Source organism: Castanea sativa, chromosome 12 (assembly GCF_040712315.1).
Source record: "Castanea sativa cultivar Marrone di Chiusa Pesio chromosome 12, ASM4071231v1".
NCBI lineage: Eukaryota > Viridiplantae > Streptophyta > Magnoliopsida > Fagales > Fagaceae > Castanea > Castanea sativa.
Genome location: NC_134024.1, coordinates 8,243,221 through 8,266,197, shown reverse-complemented (window position 1 = coordinate 8,266,197; position 22,977 = coordinate 8,243,221). Strand labels below are relative to the sequence as shown.

At 33.4% G+C, this 22,977-nt stretch overlaps 2 protein-coding genes and 1 pseudogene across 2 annotated transcripts; 1 reads left to right on the top strand and 2 right to left on the bottom strand.

Moving 5' to 3' along the window:
- Positions 1-2,314: 2,314 nt before the first annotated feature.
- Positions 2,315-3,384, bottom strand: LOC142619268 (rust resistance kinase Lr10-like; annotated as a pseudogene).
- Positions 3,385-6,194: 2,810 nt separating this feature from the next.
- Positions 6,195-9,638, top strand: LOC142619266 (rust resistance kinase Lr10-like). The gene is made up of 3 exons (XM_075792330.1): positions 6,195-6,992; positions 8,282-8,308; positions 8,387-9,638. Exons 1-3 carry the CDS (start codon positions 6,308-6,310, stop codon positions 9,496-9,498), a joined length of 1,824 nt encoding a protein of 607 aa, XP_075648445.1. The 5' UTR covers positions 6,195-6,307; the 3' UTR covers positions 9,499-9,638.
- Positions 9,639-18,277: 8,639 nt separating this feature from the next.
- LOC142619270 (rust resistance kinase Lr10-like) lies at positions 18,278-22,494 on the bottom strand. Its single transcript, XM_075792331.1, has 2 exons — positions 21,533-22,494; positions 18,278-19,751 (listed from the first exon to the last, which is right to left on the bottom strand). The coding sequence occupies exons 1-2, from the start codon at positions 22,339-22,341 to the stop codon at positions 18,563-18,565; spliced, it is 1,998 nt and encodes a 665-aa protein (XP_075648446.1). The 5' UTR covers positions 22,342-22,494; the 3' UTR covers positions 18,278-18,562.
- Between the last annotated feature and the right edge of the window lie 483 nt (positions 22,495-22,977).

Below are 22,977 nucleotides of genomic sequence, written 5' to 3'. Positions count from 1 at the left end.
CAGCACATATCCATCATGCACCATACTTAGATTTGAAATCTAACCATTGGATTTGAAGAGTGTAATAAAAGGTTAATTTTGGTAAATTATGGTCACAATTAAACGGTTGGATTTAGAGAAAGACGTAGTCAAATTTTAGTCAAAGTTGGTCAAACTTAATAGATGGTCCTGAGACCACTAGACATGGTGAAAATCATATTCAAATCTTGATCATTGGAATTGAAAAGTATGGTGACATATTAGTGTTGGTGAAATTTGAGACCAATTGGATGGTCAGATTGAGAAAACATAACCATACAAGTACACAGCACATGTCTATCACGCGCTAGACTTAGATTTGAAATCTAACCGTTGGATCTAAAGAGTGTAATGAAAAGTTAATTTTGGTAAATTAGGGTCACAATCAAGTGGTCGGGTTTAGAGAAAGGCACGATCAAAGTTTAGTTTAAGTTGGTCAAACTCGGTCAAACTTAATAGATAGTCCTAATACCACTAGACTTGGTGAAATTAATATTCAAATATTGATCATTGGGGGCTTCAATCGGCTAGCGGCGGCGGTGAGTGCTAATAAAGAGAGGCCCAATCTAGGGTTTGAGAGTGAGAATGCATGGTGGTGGTGGGAAGATCGATCTTTGGGTATTGAGATCAACGATGTGAGATTTTAATTTGAGAGAGAGAGAGAGAGAGAGAGAGAGAGAGAGAGAGAGAGAGAGAGAGAGTGTGTGTGTGTGTGTGTGTGTGTGTGTGAGTGTTTTTATTATTTTTTATTATTATTTATTTTAGAGGGATACAATTGGATGCAAAATGAAAATGTTAGGGTTAAATTGATAGTTTGGAGAGAAGGAATGTTATTTTGAGAGAGAGAAAAGTGAAAACCTAATAAGTGGGAAGGCGAAAAAAACAGTGGAAAATTTTTGGTTGGAAAATTTAAAGGTCTATTGCGGCAGTCATCTCAACGCCACTATAACGTACATATTGCGACGGTTTTCTATACCACCGCTATTGTATCTGCGCAAAATGATATATTTATTGTGGTAGGATTTTGGAGCGCCTTTATATCTAAGTTAACACTGCTAAAACATATATATTGCGGCGGTTTTATGTCCTGTCGCTGTAGGATGCTGCAAAAGACTAGACCTACTGCGGCAGTTCCAAAAAACGCCGCAATAGACCCTATATACAGCGGCAATTCTAAAAAACACCACAATATGCGACATATAGTGGCAGTTTTTGCACCCGCCACAAAAAACCTGCCGCAATAGTACAAATTTCTTGTAGTGAATGTCGAATTGCAATATTTGGATTTCAAAGAAGATAAGAAGTATAGGAAAGAAGATTATGAGAAGTTTCACTAGCTAGTTGACTAAAGAAGATTATGTAGGAAGCAGGCAGCCACTAATTATTTATGAATTGATTGCTTATTTTAGTTTATTTTATTTATAATAACATGAATTGATTGTTTAACCATGCATATGAATACTAAATATATAAATAGGAGTAAAGCAATTTGTACAACTGGGCTATTGCCACTCCAATATATATTGCCCAGTTTTTCATTTTTCTTTAGTGATAGGGATAAATCCCAAAGTAGACGGATCCAATTAACGGAGGCAATCATAAGTGACGGAGTTGCCAAAAGAGACGACCTAGTTATTCTACCAACCAAAGAACTAGTAGACGGGCTCATAACCTAGACGGAGAGGCAAGGCAACGGGTGGACTCCTTAAAGTAGATGGATCCAAAGGAGACGGTTTGTTGAAGCCACGTGGCACCTACGTATCATGAGTGGTCTCCAAGAATCCTAGTATGGAAATATCTTGCATTCTACGCCCAATCATTATCAGAGGAATCCCTACAAGGAAAAGATCCTATAAAATACGAGTATTAATGAGAATATTCTCTACAAGGAAATACCTTCTCCGCCAAAAAATGGAAGTCAGCTCTACACTACTATAAAAACCTCAAAGCCCTCATAAATCAAGGTACGCATAATTCCCCAGCTCTGACACTCTAGAGTTGCAGAAATTCTCTTTCTAACTTAACCTTTGGAGGGTATTTGACCGGTACCACACTAGTACTCTTTGTAAGGTCTTCTCTTTGTTTTTCGTTTTGCATGTTCTATTAAGAGTACGTGAGGACTGTGCGGCTCACTAATGATTTTTTGCATCATCATTTAGTAACTTAATTAAATACCCATTCACAATTATAAAGTTATTTGTCATACAAAAATATGAAGTTGTTTTTATACTATCAAATATGTAAAGATTAACTGCTCCAATTCCGCGGTGGTGTTAGCTTTCCTTTGCAATTAAAGTTAGGCCGATTGACTTAATTCACCTGGCTGAAATGATGAACAAGTTGGACTTAAATTGTCTCCTACATCTCCTATTGGTCTCTGGTGATGATAGGAAAAGCTTAGGTGGCATTTGTAAGCATTCAACTTCTTATTCAAGCATTTCTACGACTTTGTTCATTGAAGGACGATCACTAGGTTTCATTTGTATGCACCATATTGCAACTATGATCATCTTCTTAACTATTTTCTTCTCCTCCACTGTGGCAATTTCCATTTCTATGTCCTTTTCGTCTGTAATTTGGTCATAGACTCAAGTTGGAAAGTAAATTTCGCTTGAACGGTTAGCAAATGCATTCACGTTCTGTCTTCTACCTACCATCTCCGTCAATAACATGCCGAAACTATAAACATCAGTTTTATAGAAGATGCCTCCAATGTTTTTATAGAACAACTCTGGAGATATCCTAATGTTCCTCTTGCAGCAGTCAACGGTATGCTATCATTCGTTGGATAAAGTTTTGCAAGCCCAAAATCAGAAACTTTGGGGATGAAGTTCTCATCAAGAAGAATGTTATGAGGCTTAATATCAAAATGCGAAATTTGCATGGCACATCCTCGATGTAAATACTCAATCCCATGAGCCATTCCAAGAAAAATCTTACATGTTTTTTCAATACTTAAGGGGATACTTCCTTTTCATGAAAAAATGTATTTTTCAAGAGAACCATTAGGCATGAATTCATATATATAAGGGGACGTTTTGGTTCCTCAGCACAAAAGCCAATGAGTTGCACCACATTCACACGGTGAATCCTTCCAATTGTTGCAGCTTCATTGAAAAATTCTTGCCCGTTAGCTTTGGGGTTACCCAACATCTTTATAGCTACAAAAGGGCCACTTCCAAGCTTTCCTCTATACACAGAGCCATAACCTCCTTCACCCAATCTGTCCTTTAAATCTTTGGACATCTTCCTAATTTCTAAGTACGAGTACCTAATTGGCATGCAGTTAATTTGGCTTTGCAGAAATTCTTCAACAACATCATACATTGATAAATGTCTCTTACACCACTTATATATCAAAAACGCCACCACTTATATATCAAAATATCAATGATTAAGCAGCAGCAGAGCTGGAGGATAGAGCCACTGCAAACAGCCAGCAACAAAGCCATTCGATTGTTATCACATGACAGTTCATACCTTAGGTCCCTGCAGGTTTGTGGATCATTCTTCAATCGAAATGGGTAGCTTATGTTGTGGATATTGCCACAGGAAGAGGGGGCACAATAATGATTAACCTCAGCAGTAGCACTACAAGTTTCATGGACAAGTACTACAAGAGCAAAAAAGACCGTGAGCCCTGCACTCAACGTTAATCCTCTTGCCATTGAGGAAGGTTGAGATGAATTTTTCCGATAGAACATAAACATACATGATAAATACTTCTTTATGTGGTACCGTGCTGAAAATATCTTCAACAAGAAAATAAAAATTAGAGTTTCCACTGAAAGAAGATGTAGCGCAATTTTGTGGTAGCAGAACAATATCAATATCAACATCAATATCTGGCGTCATATGTCATCATGGCAATAATTTGACAGTTATTAAGGTTTTCTTTTTTTGGGTTAAATTAATACTAACAAATTGTATGTGTACATAGCGGTAAGAAAGGCATTTGCTTGCAAAATTTTGTAAAATAATATCTTTCTAATATGTATTTTTAAATTAACTATAACCCACCTTAAAGTACTTTTGGTGAATTTATTAAATATTTCAAAAGCTATTTCTAGGTAAAATAACTTGTTTTTCCCCCTAAATTAGGGCAAAAGCTTAAAAGACCTTATTCCAATGTAATAAGAGGCTCACGGACAACATGGACAACTTTGATGTGGGTGCTGTGCAGGATGTTTTATGCACCTTCAAACCCTATTAAAGCCATGACTCATGAGTCAACAAATATAGCTTCCATGAAGGCATAAAGTTGCGGTTCCTTTCCATACAAACTTGAAAATGACTTTTGCAAGTAGTGTCATCCCTATATTTATTGCTTTCTCATTGGAAAATCAATGAAAAATACAACTTTTTGTCTCAACACGTTAAAATAAAGAGAGGTGCTACGTCCACAACATTTTTACAACAATTTTACAACAAATCATAGGTGGTTAGTTGTTATAGGTTCAAATTTGAATCTAACACTAAGATTACTTTTTTGTCCCAACAATAACAACCAATAACAACTTGCCACTTAGGATTTGTTGTAAAAATGTTGTAAAAATGTTGTGGACATATCATTTCTCTAAAATAAAAGACCTAATTAATAAGTACCCTTAGAACATTTGCTAATGGACTAATTTAGGAAAGTTTAAATACCACTTTAATGGAAAAATATAAAAAGTTGTAAAAAAAAGTTAGTTGATTTTTTATTTTCTCATATAAAGTTTTTAAGAATATTTCCTAAACAAATATCCGCATTCATTAACATTTTCCTAAAATAAATGGCTCTCTATAGTCATACTACGTAAGAAAAGTTGATGAAATTCTTCATTTGTCAATCACATGTTAGGATTGTAAGGAAACATGACTCATGAGTCAACAAATAACTTCCAAGAAGTTGTATTTCTGTACAAATTTGATTACTAACTTTTGCTGGTAGAGTCAACCCTATCTTTGTTGCAAGCACTTTCATATCCAATTGAAGCCATTACTCATGAGTCAATAAATAGCTTCCAAGAAGTTGTGTTTTTGTACAAATTTGAATATTGACTTTTGCAAGTAGAGTCATCCCTATCTTTGTTGCATGCACCTTCATATCCATTTGAAGCCATGAGTCATGAGTGAGCAAATAGCTTCCAAGAAGTTGCCTTTTTGTAAAAATTTAAATATTGACTTTTGCAAGAAGAGTCATCTTTATCTTTGTTGCTTTTTTACTAAAACATCAATAAAAAATACAATTTGTTGTCCCAACACCTTAAATTAATAATAATAATAATAATAGCTCAGTGGAAAGTTCAACACATTAAATAAGATTAAAGTTCAGTAATCATATCACATAAGAAAATTTGATCAAGAGTGCATTTGTATAAACTGTTGCAAGACTATATTTTGGGTTTAAAATGAACATTTGTAAAAAAAAGTTATGAAAAGTTTTTGTTGCGAAATGAAGTTTTGAATTTTCAAAACTCGCCAAAATGCCTAATCAAACAAACCCCAAATTCTTCGTTCGTTAACCACAGGTATGTCATGAAACAACTAGCTCAAATTAATGCGGGATTGCCATTTTTTTTTTGAGAAATGATATGTCCACAACATTTTTACAACATTTTTACAACAAATCCTAAGTGGTAGGATGTTACTGGTTGTTATTCTTGGGGCAAAAAAGTAATCTTAGTGTTAGGTTTAAATTTGAACCAATAACAACTAACCACCTATGATTTGTTATAAAAATGTTGTGGACGTAGCACCTTTTTTTTTTTTTTTTTTAATGTATTAAATAAATCAAGAAGAAAGGGAACTAGATGTCGCCCAATCACTATTCTTTTTCTGTCCTAAAAGCCATCAGACTTACAAAATCAGTACATCGGACTTATAAAAAGTAGCCCATGAGAAGATTGTGAGCAATGAAATTTTACAGGTACAGAAAGAAAACACAATACAAATAACTTTCAGACTTTCATCATGAGCTTTATATATTCTATAATGGGCCAGCCCAGTTGATATCTGAGGAGTTCTGAACCTTCTGATGGGTAGACCGCCCTGGAAAAAAGTTACACGCGTGAGAATATTTTAGAGGATAACAGCCCTTATTGAATCAATTAATCCAAGCAAAAAAGTAAAAAAAACAAATGCACTTATGAAGTCCACCCGAAGCAACGGTTGACCCAAGTCTATAAATTTTCACCCACCCAAATAACACTTGATTGCTTAGAAATAGGTGAGGATTCCATAATAATCCATTATAGTCTCCATCTAAGTTAGTCTTAGAATCTGTGAGAAGCTCCAGACCACAGATATGGATATCTCCCTAAGAATAGTTATCCCATCCTTACTGTTGTTCGTGCTTTTCATCGTAGACCTTGGAGAAGGCCACAATAGTTGTCCCGAATTACAGTGTGGAAACGGTCCACCCATCCGATTTCCTTTCCAACTCAAAGACAGGCAGCCAGACCAGCGCTCTGGCTATCCTGGCTTTGATCTTTACTGCTCTCATAATAATGATACGGTGCTTGAGCTGCCTACTTCAGTAAAAGCCTTTGTTAAAAACATTGATTACAAATCTCAGTTAATTGAAGTAACTGACTCAGATAATTGCTTTCCACGGAAAATTCTGAGACTCAATTTATCTTCCCCTCCTTTCCAATTCAAAAATGATCTTCATAACTATTCCCTTTTCAATTGTACGCCTGAAACAGATACAGAATATTCATATCCGGTGATTCAGGTCCCTTGTCTTAATAGCGCTTCAGCCTCAGTTCTTGCTTTTCCTTCGGATTATGACATCGACGACTTGCCCATATTATCGTGTACAAAGATGTATACCGTTTCATCAGTTCCATATGATATATGGAGTTCTTCTCTTGAATTGACATGGTCCGGACCGAAGTGCGGACACTGTGAAGGAAAAGGCAAGATATGTAGATTCGAGAATAATAGCACTGATTTGAAAACAGAGTGCTTCGACCCCGACAAAGACAAAGGTATTGTATTATTTCTACCCAATTTCCACTTCTATAATCACACAAATTCTGTTTCATGCCAACATATATTGATTTTATCAAAGCTTAGTTTATAAGTGTTCTGCAACGGTAATTTCCTGTAACAAGTCAAGAATTTTTATTTTTTATTTTTTTTTAGGGAAGTGGGCTTGTGTCAAAAGAAAAATTATTAAATAGTATTAGAGTAGAGCGTAGAGCGATCTAATCCCTCATTCTTTTACATAAATTGTGAATTTTATCATGAATTAATTAGTAGGACTCACTATTAAATGATATGGAAGAGAGTTTAAATTGTGCTTCCATAGTAATAGTACTAAATAATTACGCATGTGTATGTGTCTGTTTCTCCAAAAAAAAAAAAAATAGTAACTATACATGCGTGTGTATGTCTATATCTCCAAAATAATAATAATAATTATGCATGTCTCAAAAGCCATTGAATAGGTAGGTAGCTCATTAGTTGAAACTAAACCTTGCAATATCAATATAAACTTTACCTAAAAAGATTAGCACAAGTGTGGTAATTGATTAATTGAGGAAAACCATTGCTCAGCACATTAAACATCTTAAAACTCTAAAACAATACAAAAATTTTGAAGGGCAAATTACAACTTACCACTTGTGGTTTGGCCGAAATTTAAGTTACCTACCTATGATTTGAAATTTGACATTTTACCCAGTTGAGGTTAGTCCAGTTAGAGTTCCATAACTCACATCGGTTAAAAACAAGGCTAAATATGTAATTTTGCTCAATTTTTACGTCTCTCTCCTCCAAAAAACACAAAAAACATAAAAATACAAGATCAAATAAGATAAAAAAGAATCCAGCGGAACACTTGTATCATAGAATTTCAAATCATAAGTAGGCAACTTAAATTTTGTTCAAACCTCAGATGGGTAAAATGTCAAATTTCAAACCACAAGTAGGCAACTTAAATTTCAATTAAAACACAGGTGGGTAAATTGTAATTTACCCAATTTAGAATGCAACACTACCTTGCTAATAAGAGTAATTATTCAACATCTTAGGGGTACAATGACTTGCATCTTAGGAGTACAATGACTTGATACTTCCCCACCACATAATAACTTATTCTACTAATTAAAGTAATGGTGGAATCCACTATTTATGTAAAAGAAGGGACTATCACGTTTATGTACACATGAATTATCTAAATATTGTTCGGCTAATAGTGATAAACTTTTACACAATTATCTTTTGTTTTTTGATAAGTGTAATTAGAAGCTGATCATGTTAAAATATTTTACAGGTAGATCAAGAAAAATAATGACCACTGGTGAGTTGTCCGTTGCCATTTGAAAATTCAATGTAAATTACTTTTTTTTTTCTTGACTCATGAATATTTAATATGCAGTTTCCATCTTGGGATCATTTCTTTTGACACTAGTAGTCTATGCACTCTACCGTGTCTATCGCTATGACAAAACAGAAAAAGAAAATCAAGCTAGGATTGAAATTTTTTTGGAGGATTACAAAGCTCTCAAGCCAACAAGGTACTCATATAATGATGTTAAAAGAATTACAAATCAATTTACTGAGAAGTTAGGACAAGGAGCCTATGGAACAGTGTTCAAAGGAAAGTTTTCGAATGAAATCCATGTAGCCGTGAAGATCTTGAATAGTTCCAAGGGAAATGGGGAAGAATTCATAAATGAAGTGGGAACAATGGGTAGAATCCACCATGTTAATGTCGTTCGCTTGGTTGGCTTTTGTGCTGATGGATTTAGAAGAGCTCTAGTTTATGAGTTCTTACCAAATGATTCACTAGAGAAGTTCATTTCCTCAGTAGATTCTAACCGTTTCCTTGGTTGGGAAAAGTTACAAGACATTGCTCTCGGCATAGCAAAAGGAATTGAATATCTTCATCAAGGATGTGATCAACGAATCCTCCATTTTGATATTAAACCTCATAATATTTTGCTAGACCAAAATTTCAATCCAAAAATTTCTGATTTTGGTTTGGCCAAGTTATGTGCAAAGGATCAAAGTGCAGTGTCCATGACCACAGCGAGGGGGACCATGGGTTACATTGCACCAGAAGTGTTCTCTAGGAACTTTGGGAGCGTGTCTTACAAATCAGATGTTTACAGTTTTGGAATATTGTTGCTTGAAATGGTTGGAGGCAGGAAAAATGTTGATGTAACTGTGGAGAACACTAGCCAAATATATTTCCCAGAATGGATCTACAATTTTTTAGAGCAAAAAGAAGACCTTCGAGTCTATGTTGAGGATAATGGAGATGCTAAAATTGCAAAGAATCTCGCAATTGTGGGACTTTGGTGCATCCAGTGGCACCCAGTGGACCGTCCTTCTATGAAAGTTGTGGTCCAAATGTTGGAGGGAGAAGGAGATAAGTTGACCATGCCCCCTAATCCATTTGCGTCTACAAATCCCACAAGAACCAATGTAAGTATGCCTGCAAGGCATCTAAACCAGGAGTTAGAAGTCATCCTAGAATCAGAGTAAGTATATAAAGTAGGAGTCCTCGACAATCTTAAAAGTTGCAATCATGTTGTACTCAAGGATTGAAATTATTAATCTTGTGGTCTATGTAGGGACTTCAAATTTTTTTATATGAAGTACGAGGAAGATAATGTTCATAAAAATCTCTTAATTTCTTGTTGTGGTAGGAAAGAATATAAGGTTTATTTTTCTTTTATGTTTATTAAATTTTTATATTTTATTTTTATAATTTTCACAATTTTTTTAGAATAAGGCTTTATTTCCTTATTTTAGAGACTTTTTAAGAGTATTTTAGTTAAAATTGAGCCCTTATATGGAATGGTATAAATTAAGATTTGTTTTAGAAAAAACAATTTGGGCAAAAATTCTTATTTTTAGCCTAATTTTGTGCAATGAAGTATCCTAGTTGCTCTAGGACTTCCTTGGTGATTTCCGATATAATTTAGTGGTTGTAGCCTTCAGGCATTCATACTATTTAGTAATAAAAAATTCTCAAATAGTGTTTATTGTTTTTTTTCTTTTTCTTTTTTTTTTCTTTTTTTTTGCGAGAGTTATTGTTTTTTTTTTCTTCTGATGGATGCTAGAGGACTCTTTGCTCACTCCATGAAATTTGCTTGTAATCAAATTAAATTCTTACTGTATATTATTTGATGTAAAATGAGTTAAATTTTGTTAAGAAGAAGCCTACTCAAACCTTGCGCCAAACAACACGTGTAACCTTCACAAAGTAGCCACGTTTATGTACAACACCCACTGCCAAAAAAAATGGTATTTTTCAAGGGTCAAAACCCTTGAAAAACGTATGAAAAACTCTCGAAAAAAATTATTTTTTAGAGTCCGGACGAACCCTGATGACCTTTGAAATATACACCATCGAAAACAAAATTTCGAAAGCCTTCACGAAACTCAGATCGCCAACCCTTGAAAAAGGTAAAAATAACTAAAGGTCCACAGATTTGAAATTACAACCCTAGATATATGAGGCTGTTAAAGGGTCTCCCAACCCTCAAAATAAGGTTTTTTTTTTTTTTTTTTTTTCCTTAAAAACATTTAAAAAAAAGAAAAAAAGAACCACAACCATGAACATATACTTTAAAGAACTACATATTACAAAATCTATATTATATCAAAACACAATATTATGAGCCCGTTTGGTAAGGAAACTTGAAAACTGTTCTAGGTTGATTAAATGCCAAATACATTGGCCTACTTTAAGTTAGGTGTTTGGCAAGGTACTCAAATGAGGTTTTTTAGATAATAGTTCTCAGTTTAGACGATTGAAAACAGGTATTTTAGGTAATTGAAAACATGTATTTTGAGAAGTACTCTTGAAGAGTAGTTTTTAGTATTCAAATATAACCGGGTCCAAATCTCCTTCAATGTGTGCTGCAAGTCTTCAACCACACATACATCAAATTAAAAGACCACATATTACAAACTCCACAATAGTTCTAAAATTATAACAGGATAACCGGAATACAACAAAAGTTCACATATCCTAGCATGCCTCAAGGTAGTACCTGCCATTAAAGAGGGAAAAAATCAATAACTTTACCATTATGATATCTCCTAGCTTTGAAAAGCCACATCAAAAAGTTATTTATTTAAGTAACTTTGCAATTAGTAAACATTTTTTTTAAATATATATTTCAAGCGTGTTTTAACTTATTCCAAGGGAATTAATAACATCTGAGATAAAATTGAGTAATATAACCACGCAACTTTGTAGTTTACTAGCTAATTGCTACGTTAATATTGAATTGGGTTATCCAACTTGATCCAACCCACAACCTAAACTGCAAATTAGATCAGTCTGAATGAGAGCACAAAATGAACCAAACTGGATAGTTCAATGACCAGGAGTTGATTTTGATCATTTACCTTGACGTCAAGGGTTGATTTTTTCAATTCAACTAATTTTTACACAATAATTTGTGTTGATTCTATTTTTATGGTATATTAGTTCATATTTTGTGTCTAAATGCTTCATGATAAGATTTCTCGCTCTATCCATATTACCTTGGATTGCAGCAACTATTCAAGTACTAAATGTCGAATTGCAATATTTGGATTTGAAAGAGGATAAGATGCATAGGAAAGAAGATTTATGTTTTAGTTGACCAAGACTAGTAAATGTTCAAAATCAAGATATACAATCTGGCATCTCATTCGCACTAATAACCAAAACAAAATGGTAGGAAAACGCGTAACTAAGAGTAGGACAAATGATCTGTGTAAACTGACCTTAGTTTATGTCCAAGTCCAACTACGAAGATGATGAGAAGTTTCACTAGCTAGTTGACTGAAGAAGATATTATCTTTAGTGACAGCAATGATAAAAAGAAAAAAAATCCTGTCCAATAATTAATGAATGCACACACACAAAAGACAGATTGATTAGAAAGGAAAAACAGGGGAGAATGATTATTTGTTGAGTATAAAAATCAGTACCGGCCACTTTGTCATGTTCAACCAATTTCATACCTGCTCTTTTTGAACATGAATTTGTTGACTATTTGAAAAGCTTAATTTGTATGATAAAGTGGGCACTGTGCTATTCCCCTAAAAATGCGCTAAAAAGTCTCATCGATATTTGTGTGACGTTACATGCACCTTCGTATCAAATTGAAGCCATGAGTCAACAAATACGACTTTTGCAAGCAGAGTAATTCTTATCTTTCTTGTTTTCACATTTGAGATTCTATTCATAATTTTTTTTTATAATGTAATTGTCTAATGGAGATTCATGTTTTACTTTACCTCCTAAACCGAGAATTACTTGATTATTTTGACACAGTACTATTGCTTTGGCGAAAAGTTTCCCTACGTTACAATATAGAATCCAAAGAGAAATAATAATGAAACTTCTATGAACTTGTTAAATTGACGGGGCACTTGCTCGTCAACATGACCCATCGTCACCAACCAAAACTAAACACAGTTATGGTCCATGGAAATTTCATGGAAGTCTCTTTATAATTATGTGGCAGCTCTTCACTTGGTTTAGCTGGCTTGTTATGCACACAAAAACAGGACACAAGCGGTGTCTCTGTTTAGTAGCTAAATTCCACGTAGCTACACTTGCATCACAAATTCACATTAATCCATTAAGACTTCATTTGAAAGTTCTTAAAAGAGTGAAATAAAATTAAATGAGTAAATCATAAAAGAACGAAAGAGAAAATAATAAAATGGAATATATTTAAGTAATAGAATCTATCGAGAAATAATAAGAAAACTTGTACCAAAATCGTTCTTTAAAGGAGATGCTTCCAAATTAATCCTACAACAATAAACCTATGCTCTAATACCAATTGAAAAATCGCGTTATAAGAGATGCTTCCATGTTAATCTGAAACAATGAACCTATGCTTTGATACCAATTGAAAAATTGCTATTTAGACCCCTAATTTGTCATCAATCTTGGCACTAGATACTTTTTTCAATTTGGCATTACATTCAACTGGTTCTTCTTCCAAGCTCTTGACCTTAAACCTATGGAAGAAATTCTCACACTTAACTTCATCTTTTACATTCAACTATTTGTAATGTTGGAAAATTTCCATGTCAAAAATCAAAATGGTTTCAGTGTAATTGCAAGTTTCCATATATTTTAATTTCATTTAAATTGTAATTGCATTGAGTCATTGAAGTTCAAGTTCAGAAGAAAGAGTAAAAGTGCTGCAGAAGGATTCTCGATTGAGCAAGATTCATCATATTAGGCGAAATTATGTGTGAGACAACAAAATTTGGGTTTTAATTACACAAAACAGTTCCCTTGAAATCCGTCTAACAGTCGATCGGGCAAGTTTGCCTAAGAAAATCAGTTTTAACAAACTCCTTTGAGTAGGACAGTTATCAATTTTAATTTTTAAGAAATAGTTTTTAACATGCCTCAAAGTTACATTATTTTTCATATAATTATCAATTTTATTAAGAATCACACATAGAAAGCTTTGAGAGAGAATCTCTATACGCAATATATCAAAAACTGAATGTAAAATACATAGCCTCTGGTGTTTATATATAGAATCAGAGGAGAGCGAGAAAATAGGAAAAGACCTAACTGACTATAACACGTGTGCTGCTAACTCCACATTATAAGCTTAAGTTTAACACATGTCGTTTAGCCACTACAATCATAAACTACAAGTAGCTTAGCCAGTTGAATAAATACTGCTACTCTATCAATTGTAGTTCTGCTATTCCATCCATCTGCAACGAATTTCCTTCAAAATACTGAGAGCTATATTCCCAGTTATGCGAATATGCAAAGAAAAACTCGCTTAGGACTAGAACCACAAATACGTTGTAACTTAAAATGTTATAAAATCCCATGATGTGGACAACATTGACTAGAACTTTACGGAGTCCATGATAATTTAAAGTATGTCAATGTAACGAGGAACACTTTGGTCACCTTGTCATGCCCAATCAATTTCATACCAACTCTTTTTTTTCTCTTCTTTTTTTCCTCCTTGTGGAATTTCATACAAGATCTTTGTTTCCCTTGAAACAATGTTATCATGATTGAGTAAATGAAGCTTCCTTATCTTTTTCCAAAGTCCCAAACTTGATATGAAACAAATTTATAGATAAATTTATTAACTAATTTTTTTTTTCAATGTTGGATACTATAAGTTCATAATAAAGATACCAATTTGTTTCGGTGTAAGTAGGATTCAAATTTAAGCCTCTTATTTGAGAATGATATTTTTTTTTTTTGTTTTTTACAATTGAGTTCATTGTAGTTTATGAATTTATTAACTATTTATTTCTTTTGATGATTTGATAGTAGCTGGTGGTTCAAGTGTTAAATAACTCAATTAATACTTCTTGTTATTTTTAACTTTTTAATGGAGATGTTTAGGATTCAAGTCCTTTTAACCCAACTATCAAATTATAAAGTCATTTTTATCATTTTTATTGGGAACAATATATATATATATATATATATATATATATATATATATATATATATATATATATATATATATATATATATATCTCTCTCTCTCTCTCTCTCTCTCTCTCTCTCTCAATTACGTAACAAGGTTTTTGTGAATTTTTTAACTATAGGGTAAAAAAAGCTTATTTGATGATAAGAGGCTCACCAACAATAATGACAAGTTTGGTGTGGGTTCTATGCATGATGTTCCATGCACCTTCATATCCAAATGAAACCTTGACTCATGAGTCAACAAATAGCTTCCATTCATAAAAACTTGTAAATGACATTTTACAAGTAGTGTCATGTCATCTCTATCTTTCTTTGTTGCTTTCTCACTAGAACATCAATTAAAAATACAACTTAAGGTCCCACACGTTAAATTAGATAGCTTGATGAAAAGTTCTTCACCTTCAATTAAATTAAATATCTCATTGCTAGAACATTGATGAAAAACACAACTGGTCATATAACGCATAAGAAATGTTGATTAAATTCTTCGTTTTTCAACCATAGGGATATTTGGAAACTCATTACTCAAATTAATCCATGAAGTGACCGCTTCCCACCAGCCTTACAAAAAGAGGCCCATGACAAGATTGAGAGCAATGAAATTTTACACACTGTGGTACAAAAAGAAAATCCCAACACAAAAAAATTTTCAGCATGGGCTTTATATCTTCTATAATGGGCTGTAAGGCCCAGTTGTCTAAAAAGTTCTTTTGTGTAGAGCAACCTAGAAAATAGTTATATTTGAGAGTAATTTTCAAGCAATGACAAAAGACTTCTTGAGCCACCTATATCTGTGTAATTTTCACTCAATGGCATAAGACTTCTTGAGCCAGTGGTGTCTGAGATTTCTTCTAAAGGAGTAAGTTTAAGTTTGACTATTATTCACTCTTCCTATGGGATGTGCTCGACGATTTCTAGTGAAATAAAATTAAAACTTTTAAACGAAAAACAGAAGTTGAGTGCAACAATTTTCCAATATTTGATTCTCTTTTGATAGAACCAATATTTCTTTCATCCACAGGAACTGATTGCAATTGGCAACAAGACTCTAATATTTAGTATTTGTTTCAAATGTTAAATTGCACTAGCACTCCTTGAACTTTCAAGTTGTTACGTTAAGCTCCGTAATTATGTTTTTTTTTTTTTGGGGGGGGGGGGGGGAAATTTGGTACAATAACTTTGATACTAAATCAATATTTAGGCCCCCTTCTATTAGTGCCCTATCCGTTTTCTACCAAATGAAACACCCGGTCTTAGAACACATGGGTCTCAGGCGAGCCAAAATGTTCCAATAATGAAAATTGAAAGAAATATTGAGAAAACCAAGGATGAAAGTAGGAATTTGTCTTTGAGGAACCGAAACATGAACAATAACAGTTTTTGATGATTCAACATTCAACAATAAAAAATATACTAAAATTCAAATCTAAATTAGTACACAAAAATAGTTTTAGTATCTATTCCGTATTAACAAAGCATAAATAAAATAAAAGACTCAAATAAATTTTTTTAAATATATTTGATATTATTTATGATATTTTAAAATGGATTTTGATTTTTTTTTTAAATATTGAAAATTATTTATATTCATTATGTAATAAATTTGCTATAATTTCTCTTTTAATGTAACCATGTTGAAATGGTCAACAGCCAAAAAACCTAACCCTTCTTGTCTTGGATTCTTATTACAAGGTAAAGAAAATGACAACATTTCTTACTTTCAAATCTACATCGTTCAAGTGGAAATATAACAACTCTACAGCACTAGTAATATAGAAACTTGGCCAAGGATTCACATCTTTCAGTTTCATATTTGGGGCCTTAACTTGGATTCTTCCTCTCACATCACGACATTTACCTCTCTCTCTTTCATCTCGATTTCTCAATTTTCCCTTTGCTCTCTCTCTCTCTCTCTCTCTCTCTCTCTCCACTAAATGTGTGCATGGTAGTATTCACGTGAGCGATCTTTGTACATTTATTGTAATTTTTTTTTTATTTCAACATATCAAAATTTTCATTATTGTTGTCTCTATATTTACATTATGTGCAGGTTTGGTAGCAATTTTTTTATGGTAATTTATTTGCATAGTATTATTCAGCAATATATATATATATATATATATATATTTTTTGCGTAGTGTTTATTTAAATATATAAATTTTGGAAAATGGATCCTTCAATTTTCTATTCTTTCACCCCAATCCATTCAATTTAGTGCTTTTTTTTCCCAAACATTTTCATCTTTTTATTTTATTTTTTTAAATGGATTCATTTTGAACCTTAAGTTATGAAACTGTTGTCATTTTAGTACTTTCACTTGGCTCACAAACACGTAGCTAATAAAATAATTAGGAATAATTAATTACTAGTAATAAAAAACCACATCTGCGTCTAAATTAAAAAAAAAAATCAACATCAGAAAAGAAAAATGAAATAATGATTTTCTAAAGAAAATAAATAAATAACTTGAATTAAAAAAACACTCTAGTTTCCTTTTATTTTCATTCATTTTTTGTGAAAGTTAGAGTTGCTTGTGATCAAACCATTCCAATTCTTAGAACAAACCTCGCACATTGTTGTCACAGGTAATTAGAAGACGATTTGGGGCTTGGATTTTGTAGTTTTCACTGACACTTACCACTAAAAAATAAATAAAATAAAACAATGTTACAACACAGGTTTGCTCAAGAACACAAGCAAAACATGAAGGAGAAAGTAATGTGTGATTTCATTGAATTGATTAATTATGTTACAACATAGCTCTGCCTTTTATACACAATGACAGAGCATGAGGAGGAAAAACATGATGTTACTATCTAACCGGCAAAGGCACAAAATAACTATCTCCTCCACAAACCAGATGCACCAATCAACATATGACACGAGGCCTCTAAACATTTACAGAGAAATGAGAAAGACTACAAGCCGTATAATTTTGTGTGTAAATTGTTTTTCACCATGTATAAAGTTAGATAGTGTTATATTCTCTAAATACAGTGGAGCTATCATGTGTTTTCACTATTATACCTTAATTTACGTTAGTATTCTGTTCTTCCAAAGCTTTCAAAAACATTTGTTCCACTGACTTATTGTATAAAATTGAGAATGTAATTCTTTATATATTGAATTGAATTGGTAGTACGATTGTAGTGACCATATATGGTTGGATACATGGTATGCATACCACGCTCCTATAGCAGGGGCAAGTAAGAGAAGCATAACAATGACCATATATGGTTGGAATAGTTCAAGCTTTCTCTCGATTTGTTTGTACATTTATAGGATGTTGGAGGATACTCAATATTTCCAAAAAAGTTCAAACATGTTGAGTATTTCTTCATTTGGGCAAGTAAGAGATTGGGACATTTTGTTTCAATATGGTATTCAGAGTCCAAGTTAGGCGTGATTCATCAAGCAGAGGATGTATAATCATAGACAATTTTAATTCCCACACACCAATCTCAAAAAAGTAAATAAAGCCATGCCCTTGTTCACTTAAATTTTTGCTACATCTTGTGCACTTAAATTAGTACAAGACGAATACGTAAAAATATAAGTCACATTTTCAAGAGCTAAAACAGGAATATTTTCATTCAGTGGGACAGCTCTAATTGAACAGCCTGGTTGATTAAGGAATATTAATTATTTGCACAACAATAATTTATCCTCTGTAGGAGGCAGAGTAGCCACTAATTATTTATGAATTGATCTTTTTATTTTTATTTTTTTTGATAATAACAATAATTAATTGCTAACCATGCATGTGAGTACTGAATATATAAATAGGAGTGAAGCAATTTCTACAACTGGGCTATTGCCACTCCAAAATATATTGCCCGGTTTTTCAGCATTGTTTATTAACTTAATCAATTACACTTACACATTCACAATTATAAAGTTATAAATATTTTTTTCCTCTTAAAAAGACTTTAACAAATAAATACACCACACACTAAGCAAAAAAGAAAATTTGTTGTAGGTAAAGATAGCTATCATAAATCAAGGGACCAATTATTTGTCACACAAAAATATGAAGTGTCTTTATGCTATCATATATGTGAAGAATAATTGCCCCAATTTCGCTGTGGTGTTAACTTTCCCTTGCATTTAAAGTATAGCCGATTGACTTGATTCACCTGATTGAAATGATGAACTAGTTGAATTTAAATTGTCTCCTACATCCCCTGTTGGTCTCACCGGTGATGATGATAGGAAAGGCTTGGAAGGCATTTGTAAGCATTCAACTTCTCCTTCAAGCATTTCTACAACTTTGTTCATTGAAGGACGGTCACTAGGCTTCATTTGTATGCACCATAATGCAACAATGATCATCTTCTTAACAATTTTCTTCTCCTCCTCTGTGGCATCTTCTATTTCTATGTCATTTCCTTCGCTATATTGGCCATAGACCCAAGTTGGGAAGTAAATTTGGCTTGAATGGTCTGCAAATGCATTCACGTTCTTTCTTTTGCTTGCCATTTCCAACAATAACATGCCAAAGCTATAAACATCAGCTTTATAGGAGACCCTTCCAATGTTTTTATAGAACAACTCTGGAGCTATATATCCTAATGTTCCTCTTGCAGCAGTCAACGACACTATGCTGTCATTCGTTGAATAAATTTTTGCAAGTCCAAAATCAGAAACTTTGGGAATGAAGTTCTCATCAAGAAGAATGTTATGAGGCTTAATATCAAAATGCAGAATTTGCATGTCACATCCTCGATGTAGATATTCAATCCCATGAGCCACTCCAAGAGAAATCTTATATGTTTTTTTAATACTTAAGGGAATACTTCCTTCTCGAGAAAAAATATATTTTTCAAGAGAACCATTAGGCATGAATTCGTATATAAGGGCACGTTTTGGTCCCTCAGCACAAAAACCAATGAGTTGCACCACATTCACGTGATGAATCCTTCCAATTGTTGCAACTTCATTGATAAATTCTTGTCCATTAGCTTTGGGGTTACCCAACATCTTTATAGCTACTAGAGGGCCACTTTCAAGCTTTCCCCTATATACAGTGCCATAGCCTCCTTCACCCAATTTGTCCTTGAAACTTTTGGACATCTTCCTAATATTTGAGTAAGAGTACCTAATTGGCATGAGGTTAATTTGGCTTTGCAGAAATTCTTCAATAGCATCATACATTGATAAATGTCTCTTACGCCACTTATATATCAAAAGCACCACCACACATGGAATCCCCAAGGCAGTCTTTGTTTCAAGGTAAAATAATACTGTGCAGAAACATAACCGAAATAAGCATAAGAAAACAAATTTGTTGTTGCACCTGTCAGCTTTTTTAATTTTAAGTTGAAAATATAGTTAGACTTACAACTACACACCTTCTTAATCCTAGTAATTAAGCACAATATATGTTGTTTCATGTTAATGTCACTAATATTTGTGTCTTGTTTGCATGGTAAACTATTTTTAGTCTCAATCTTAAGGAATGACATGTTAAAAAAAGTAGAAGAATAGATTCAGGTTGTTACCCATTTTCACTGACACGGGCAAATAACCTGCAAGAAATATTAACAAAAAGAAGGTGAAATTACTTTTGGCTAAGGAAAATTGAATTGCTAATTAGTGAAACAAAGTGACCTGAATAACCTGAAAAGTCTAAGGCCTAATTAAACTGCATTAACAAGTGTAATAAAATTGCAGTAAGATCTCTCATTAGGCCATGCTTAGCAAGAAATATAAACAACCATAAAAACCAGTTGATTTTATAATTTATATATCTGATCTTTAAAATTGCGATGTCACTTTAATTGAGTGGAGCTCAATCAAATGCCTACAGTGTTCTCAATAACCATTAGTTGTTAGAATGATGTAGTTAAATGAATAAATTTATCATTTCCTATTTCCTAACATCTTAAGCCTTTGTAAGAATTGTTACTTTAATATTAGTTAACTTATTGATGGGGCTAAAGAATTTGGCCATTGAGTCAAGCAAACCTATTTTAATTAGGTTATAATAGAGTAAATTTTCAGACATGCATTTTGCATTGAATATTAAGTACTAAGCCTTTATTCTCACGGAAATATTGGGAGCTAGGAAAGGTAAATTTTTAATAGAAAGAAGAAGCTAATTTCATAATAAATTCGAAAATTTTTACTTTTCATATCATCAAGCCTAAAAGATTGAGATTGTTAATAAAATTATAATTAAATTCAAAATTTCCTAAAAATTTTATTTATCAGAGATCAACCGATCACCCAAGTACATGGTTATTCCTCCATCTGTGTCATCAACACACATTAGGCGCAATTACTCATGCAATTCTATTTCCTTGTCGATTCTATATTAATTACTATCCTTCAAACAACTTCTTTCAGATAGAAACCTCACCTGTGGCTATGAATAAAGGATGAGTATTTTTAATTTTATACCACCATTCTGCATTGTCCCAAATTGAAAACCAAAAATCTGCATTTTTGACAAAGAAAGGAAAACATCAACGTTGAGAACTTTAAAATTGAATTTAGTCATTATACGGAAATTACAATAACCATTCCCTAACATGTAGGGTACGCACGAAGAAGCTATCTTCTTAAAAAATTCGATACTTTTTTACTTTTCATTCCTCAAGCATAAAAGTTTGAGATCAACCAATTGCCCAAGTACATGATTATTCCTCTACCTCTATCACCATCACATCATACAATTCTATTTATTGTCCATTCTATATTACCCTTCAAACAACTTTTTGAGAAAGAAACCTCACCTTGGAGTGTATATCGGATACGGTCAAGCAATCCTGCAATGACAAATAAAAGAAAAACATCAGCGTTTGGAAACCTTAAAATTAAATCTAGTCAGTATACTGAGACTTGAATAAAAATATCCTCGTATGTCTATTACATTGGTATGAATTATGGTTAGATGCAACAAGAAGTTTGGTCTTATAGAAGTTTAATAGAATAAATAGATGAATGGTTAGTGAATAGTGACAGTGCGGGGAAAAATGCAAGAGTTCAGAAAAGAAAGAATCTTGCAAGGGAAAATAATGCACAACATGTAAATTAGAGAATGGAAACTGTTATGGCCTTTCTCGCTTTATTTACCCACCAGGATCAGCCATGAAAATAATGCCTCCGACGCATTGAAGATGGTTCGTGTCATTGAGGTAGCAATAATAGTTGAATCTTCCGCAATAACTTCCACAATTACTTTCGAGCCATGAAAGCTCAAAACCATATGCCAATTCATTGTGGACGTCTGTACAGGAGATATTTGGGTCATCATTATTTATTGGCCACGAAGTCAGAAACATCTTCTCTACTTGGCACGAGTCCTCCACTTCGGATGCGTTGGTTATACCAACTGTAACATATCTGTACCTCTTGGAATCAGATATAGAGGAAGAGTTGTTATTATAATTGCAAGTGTCCAAATACAATGGAGAATTCACTGGTTTTTCACAGCTCATCCAAACCAAACTCCGTGATAGTTCAGGATACCGCTCCGGCACCGTTCCCTTTCGCTGATACGTGGTATATAAAGAAGAATACCAACTAAAATTGTATCGATATAAAGAATAATTGGGAGTGGAGAAGTAATTGTTCTTCTGTATACCTGAGTCCACGATCCGGATTGTGTAGTTGTTGTAACTGATCTCCTCTACGTAGAATTTTCCTCCAAATGAGTATAGAACCGTGCGATTGTTCTCACACGAAAGATTATAACTGAAGGAGCCGCAGTTTTCTGGGTCGGTCTTCAATCGAAAAGGAAAGCTTATGTTGTGGATATTCCCACAAGAAGAAGCGGAGCAGGTATGATTATCCATAGCAGTAGTAGCACAGCAAGTTGGATGGACTAATACAAGAGCAATAAGTACAGTGAGTCCTACAGTGAACGCCAATCCTCTTGCCATTGAGCAAGATAGAGAGAGAGGGAGGAATATTTCCAATAGTACATACTAGAAAACTTCCACAGCTGTAGAAAATCACAATATAAACTTCTTTTTGTGGTTTTCATAGCATCTTCAACATTAATAAAGTAAAAAAGTAGAGTTTCCGCTTGAAGAAAGATGATGCGCAAGTTCGTGGTAGTGGACTAGTGGAACAATACCAATATCTATATCACACTGACAATATCTGGCGTTAGCACATTCGTCATCTTGATAAATTATTTGACAGTTATTAAGTTTTTTTATTTTTAAGAATTGGGTCCGTTTTTTTTTTTTTTTGATTGAAACGGTAGAATTTTATTATAATAGAGAAAAAGGTACAAGAGTAAGAAAAGGGGCCTGAGACAATTCAGGGCTACAAAAACTAGCCTGACACTCAAGCCACAGGCGCAGAAACATCAAATCATCTCTTCTTACAAGATACAAAATTTTTCCCGTTTTCCCGTTGGTTTCCCACTAACATCTCTTAAAAAACTCCATGCAGAGAGAAGACCCTTTACGTAGGATAGTCCCAAGACTCACTAACAGCCAAAGACAAGCCCATTACAAGCCCTCCCTAGTGCTTGTGTCTAACATGTGGGTTTGCATCCAACAAGGTCT

Excerpts from the sequence above, each read along its gene's own strand:
- LOC142619266 (XM_075792330.1), top strand. The coding sequence starts at position 6,308 with ATGGATATCTCCCTAAGAATAGTTATCCCATCCTTACTGTTGTTCGTG. Across the intron at positions 6,993-8,281 it reads CGACCCCGACAAAGACAAAG|GTAGATCAAGAAAAATAATG; the intron begins GTATTGTATTAT and ends AATATTTTACAG. Across the intron at positions 8,309-8,386 it reads AAGAAAAATAATGACCACTG|TTTCCATCTTGGGATCATTT; the intron begins GTGAGTTGTCCG and ends TTTAATATGCAG.
- LOC142619270 (XM_075792331.1), bottom strand. The coding sequence starts at position 22,341 with ATGGCAAGAGGATTGGCGTTCACTGTAGGACTCACTGTACTTATTGCT. Across the intron at positions 19,752-21,532 it reads TTCATGGCTGATCCTGGTGG|GTGCAACAACAAATTTGTTT; the intron begins GTAAATAAAGCG and ends AAAAGCTGACAG.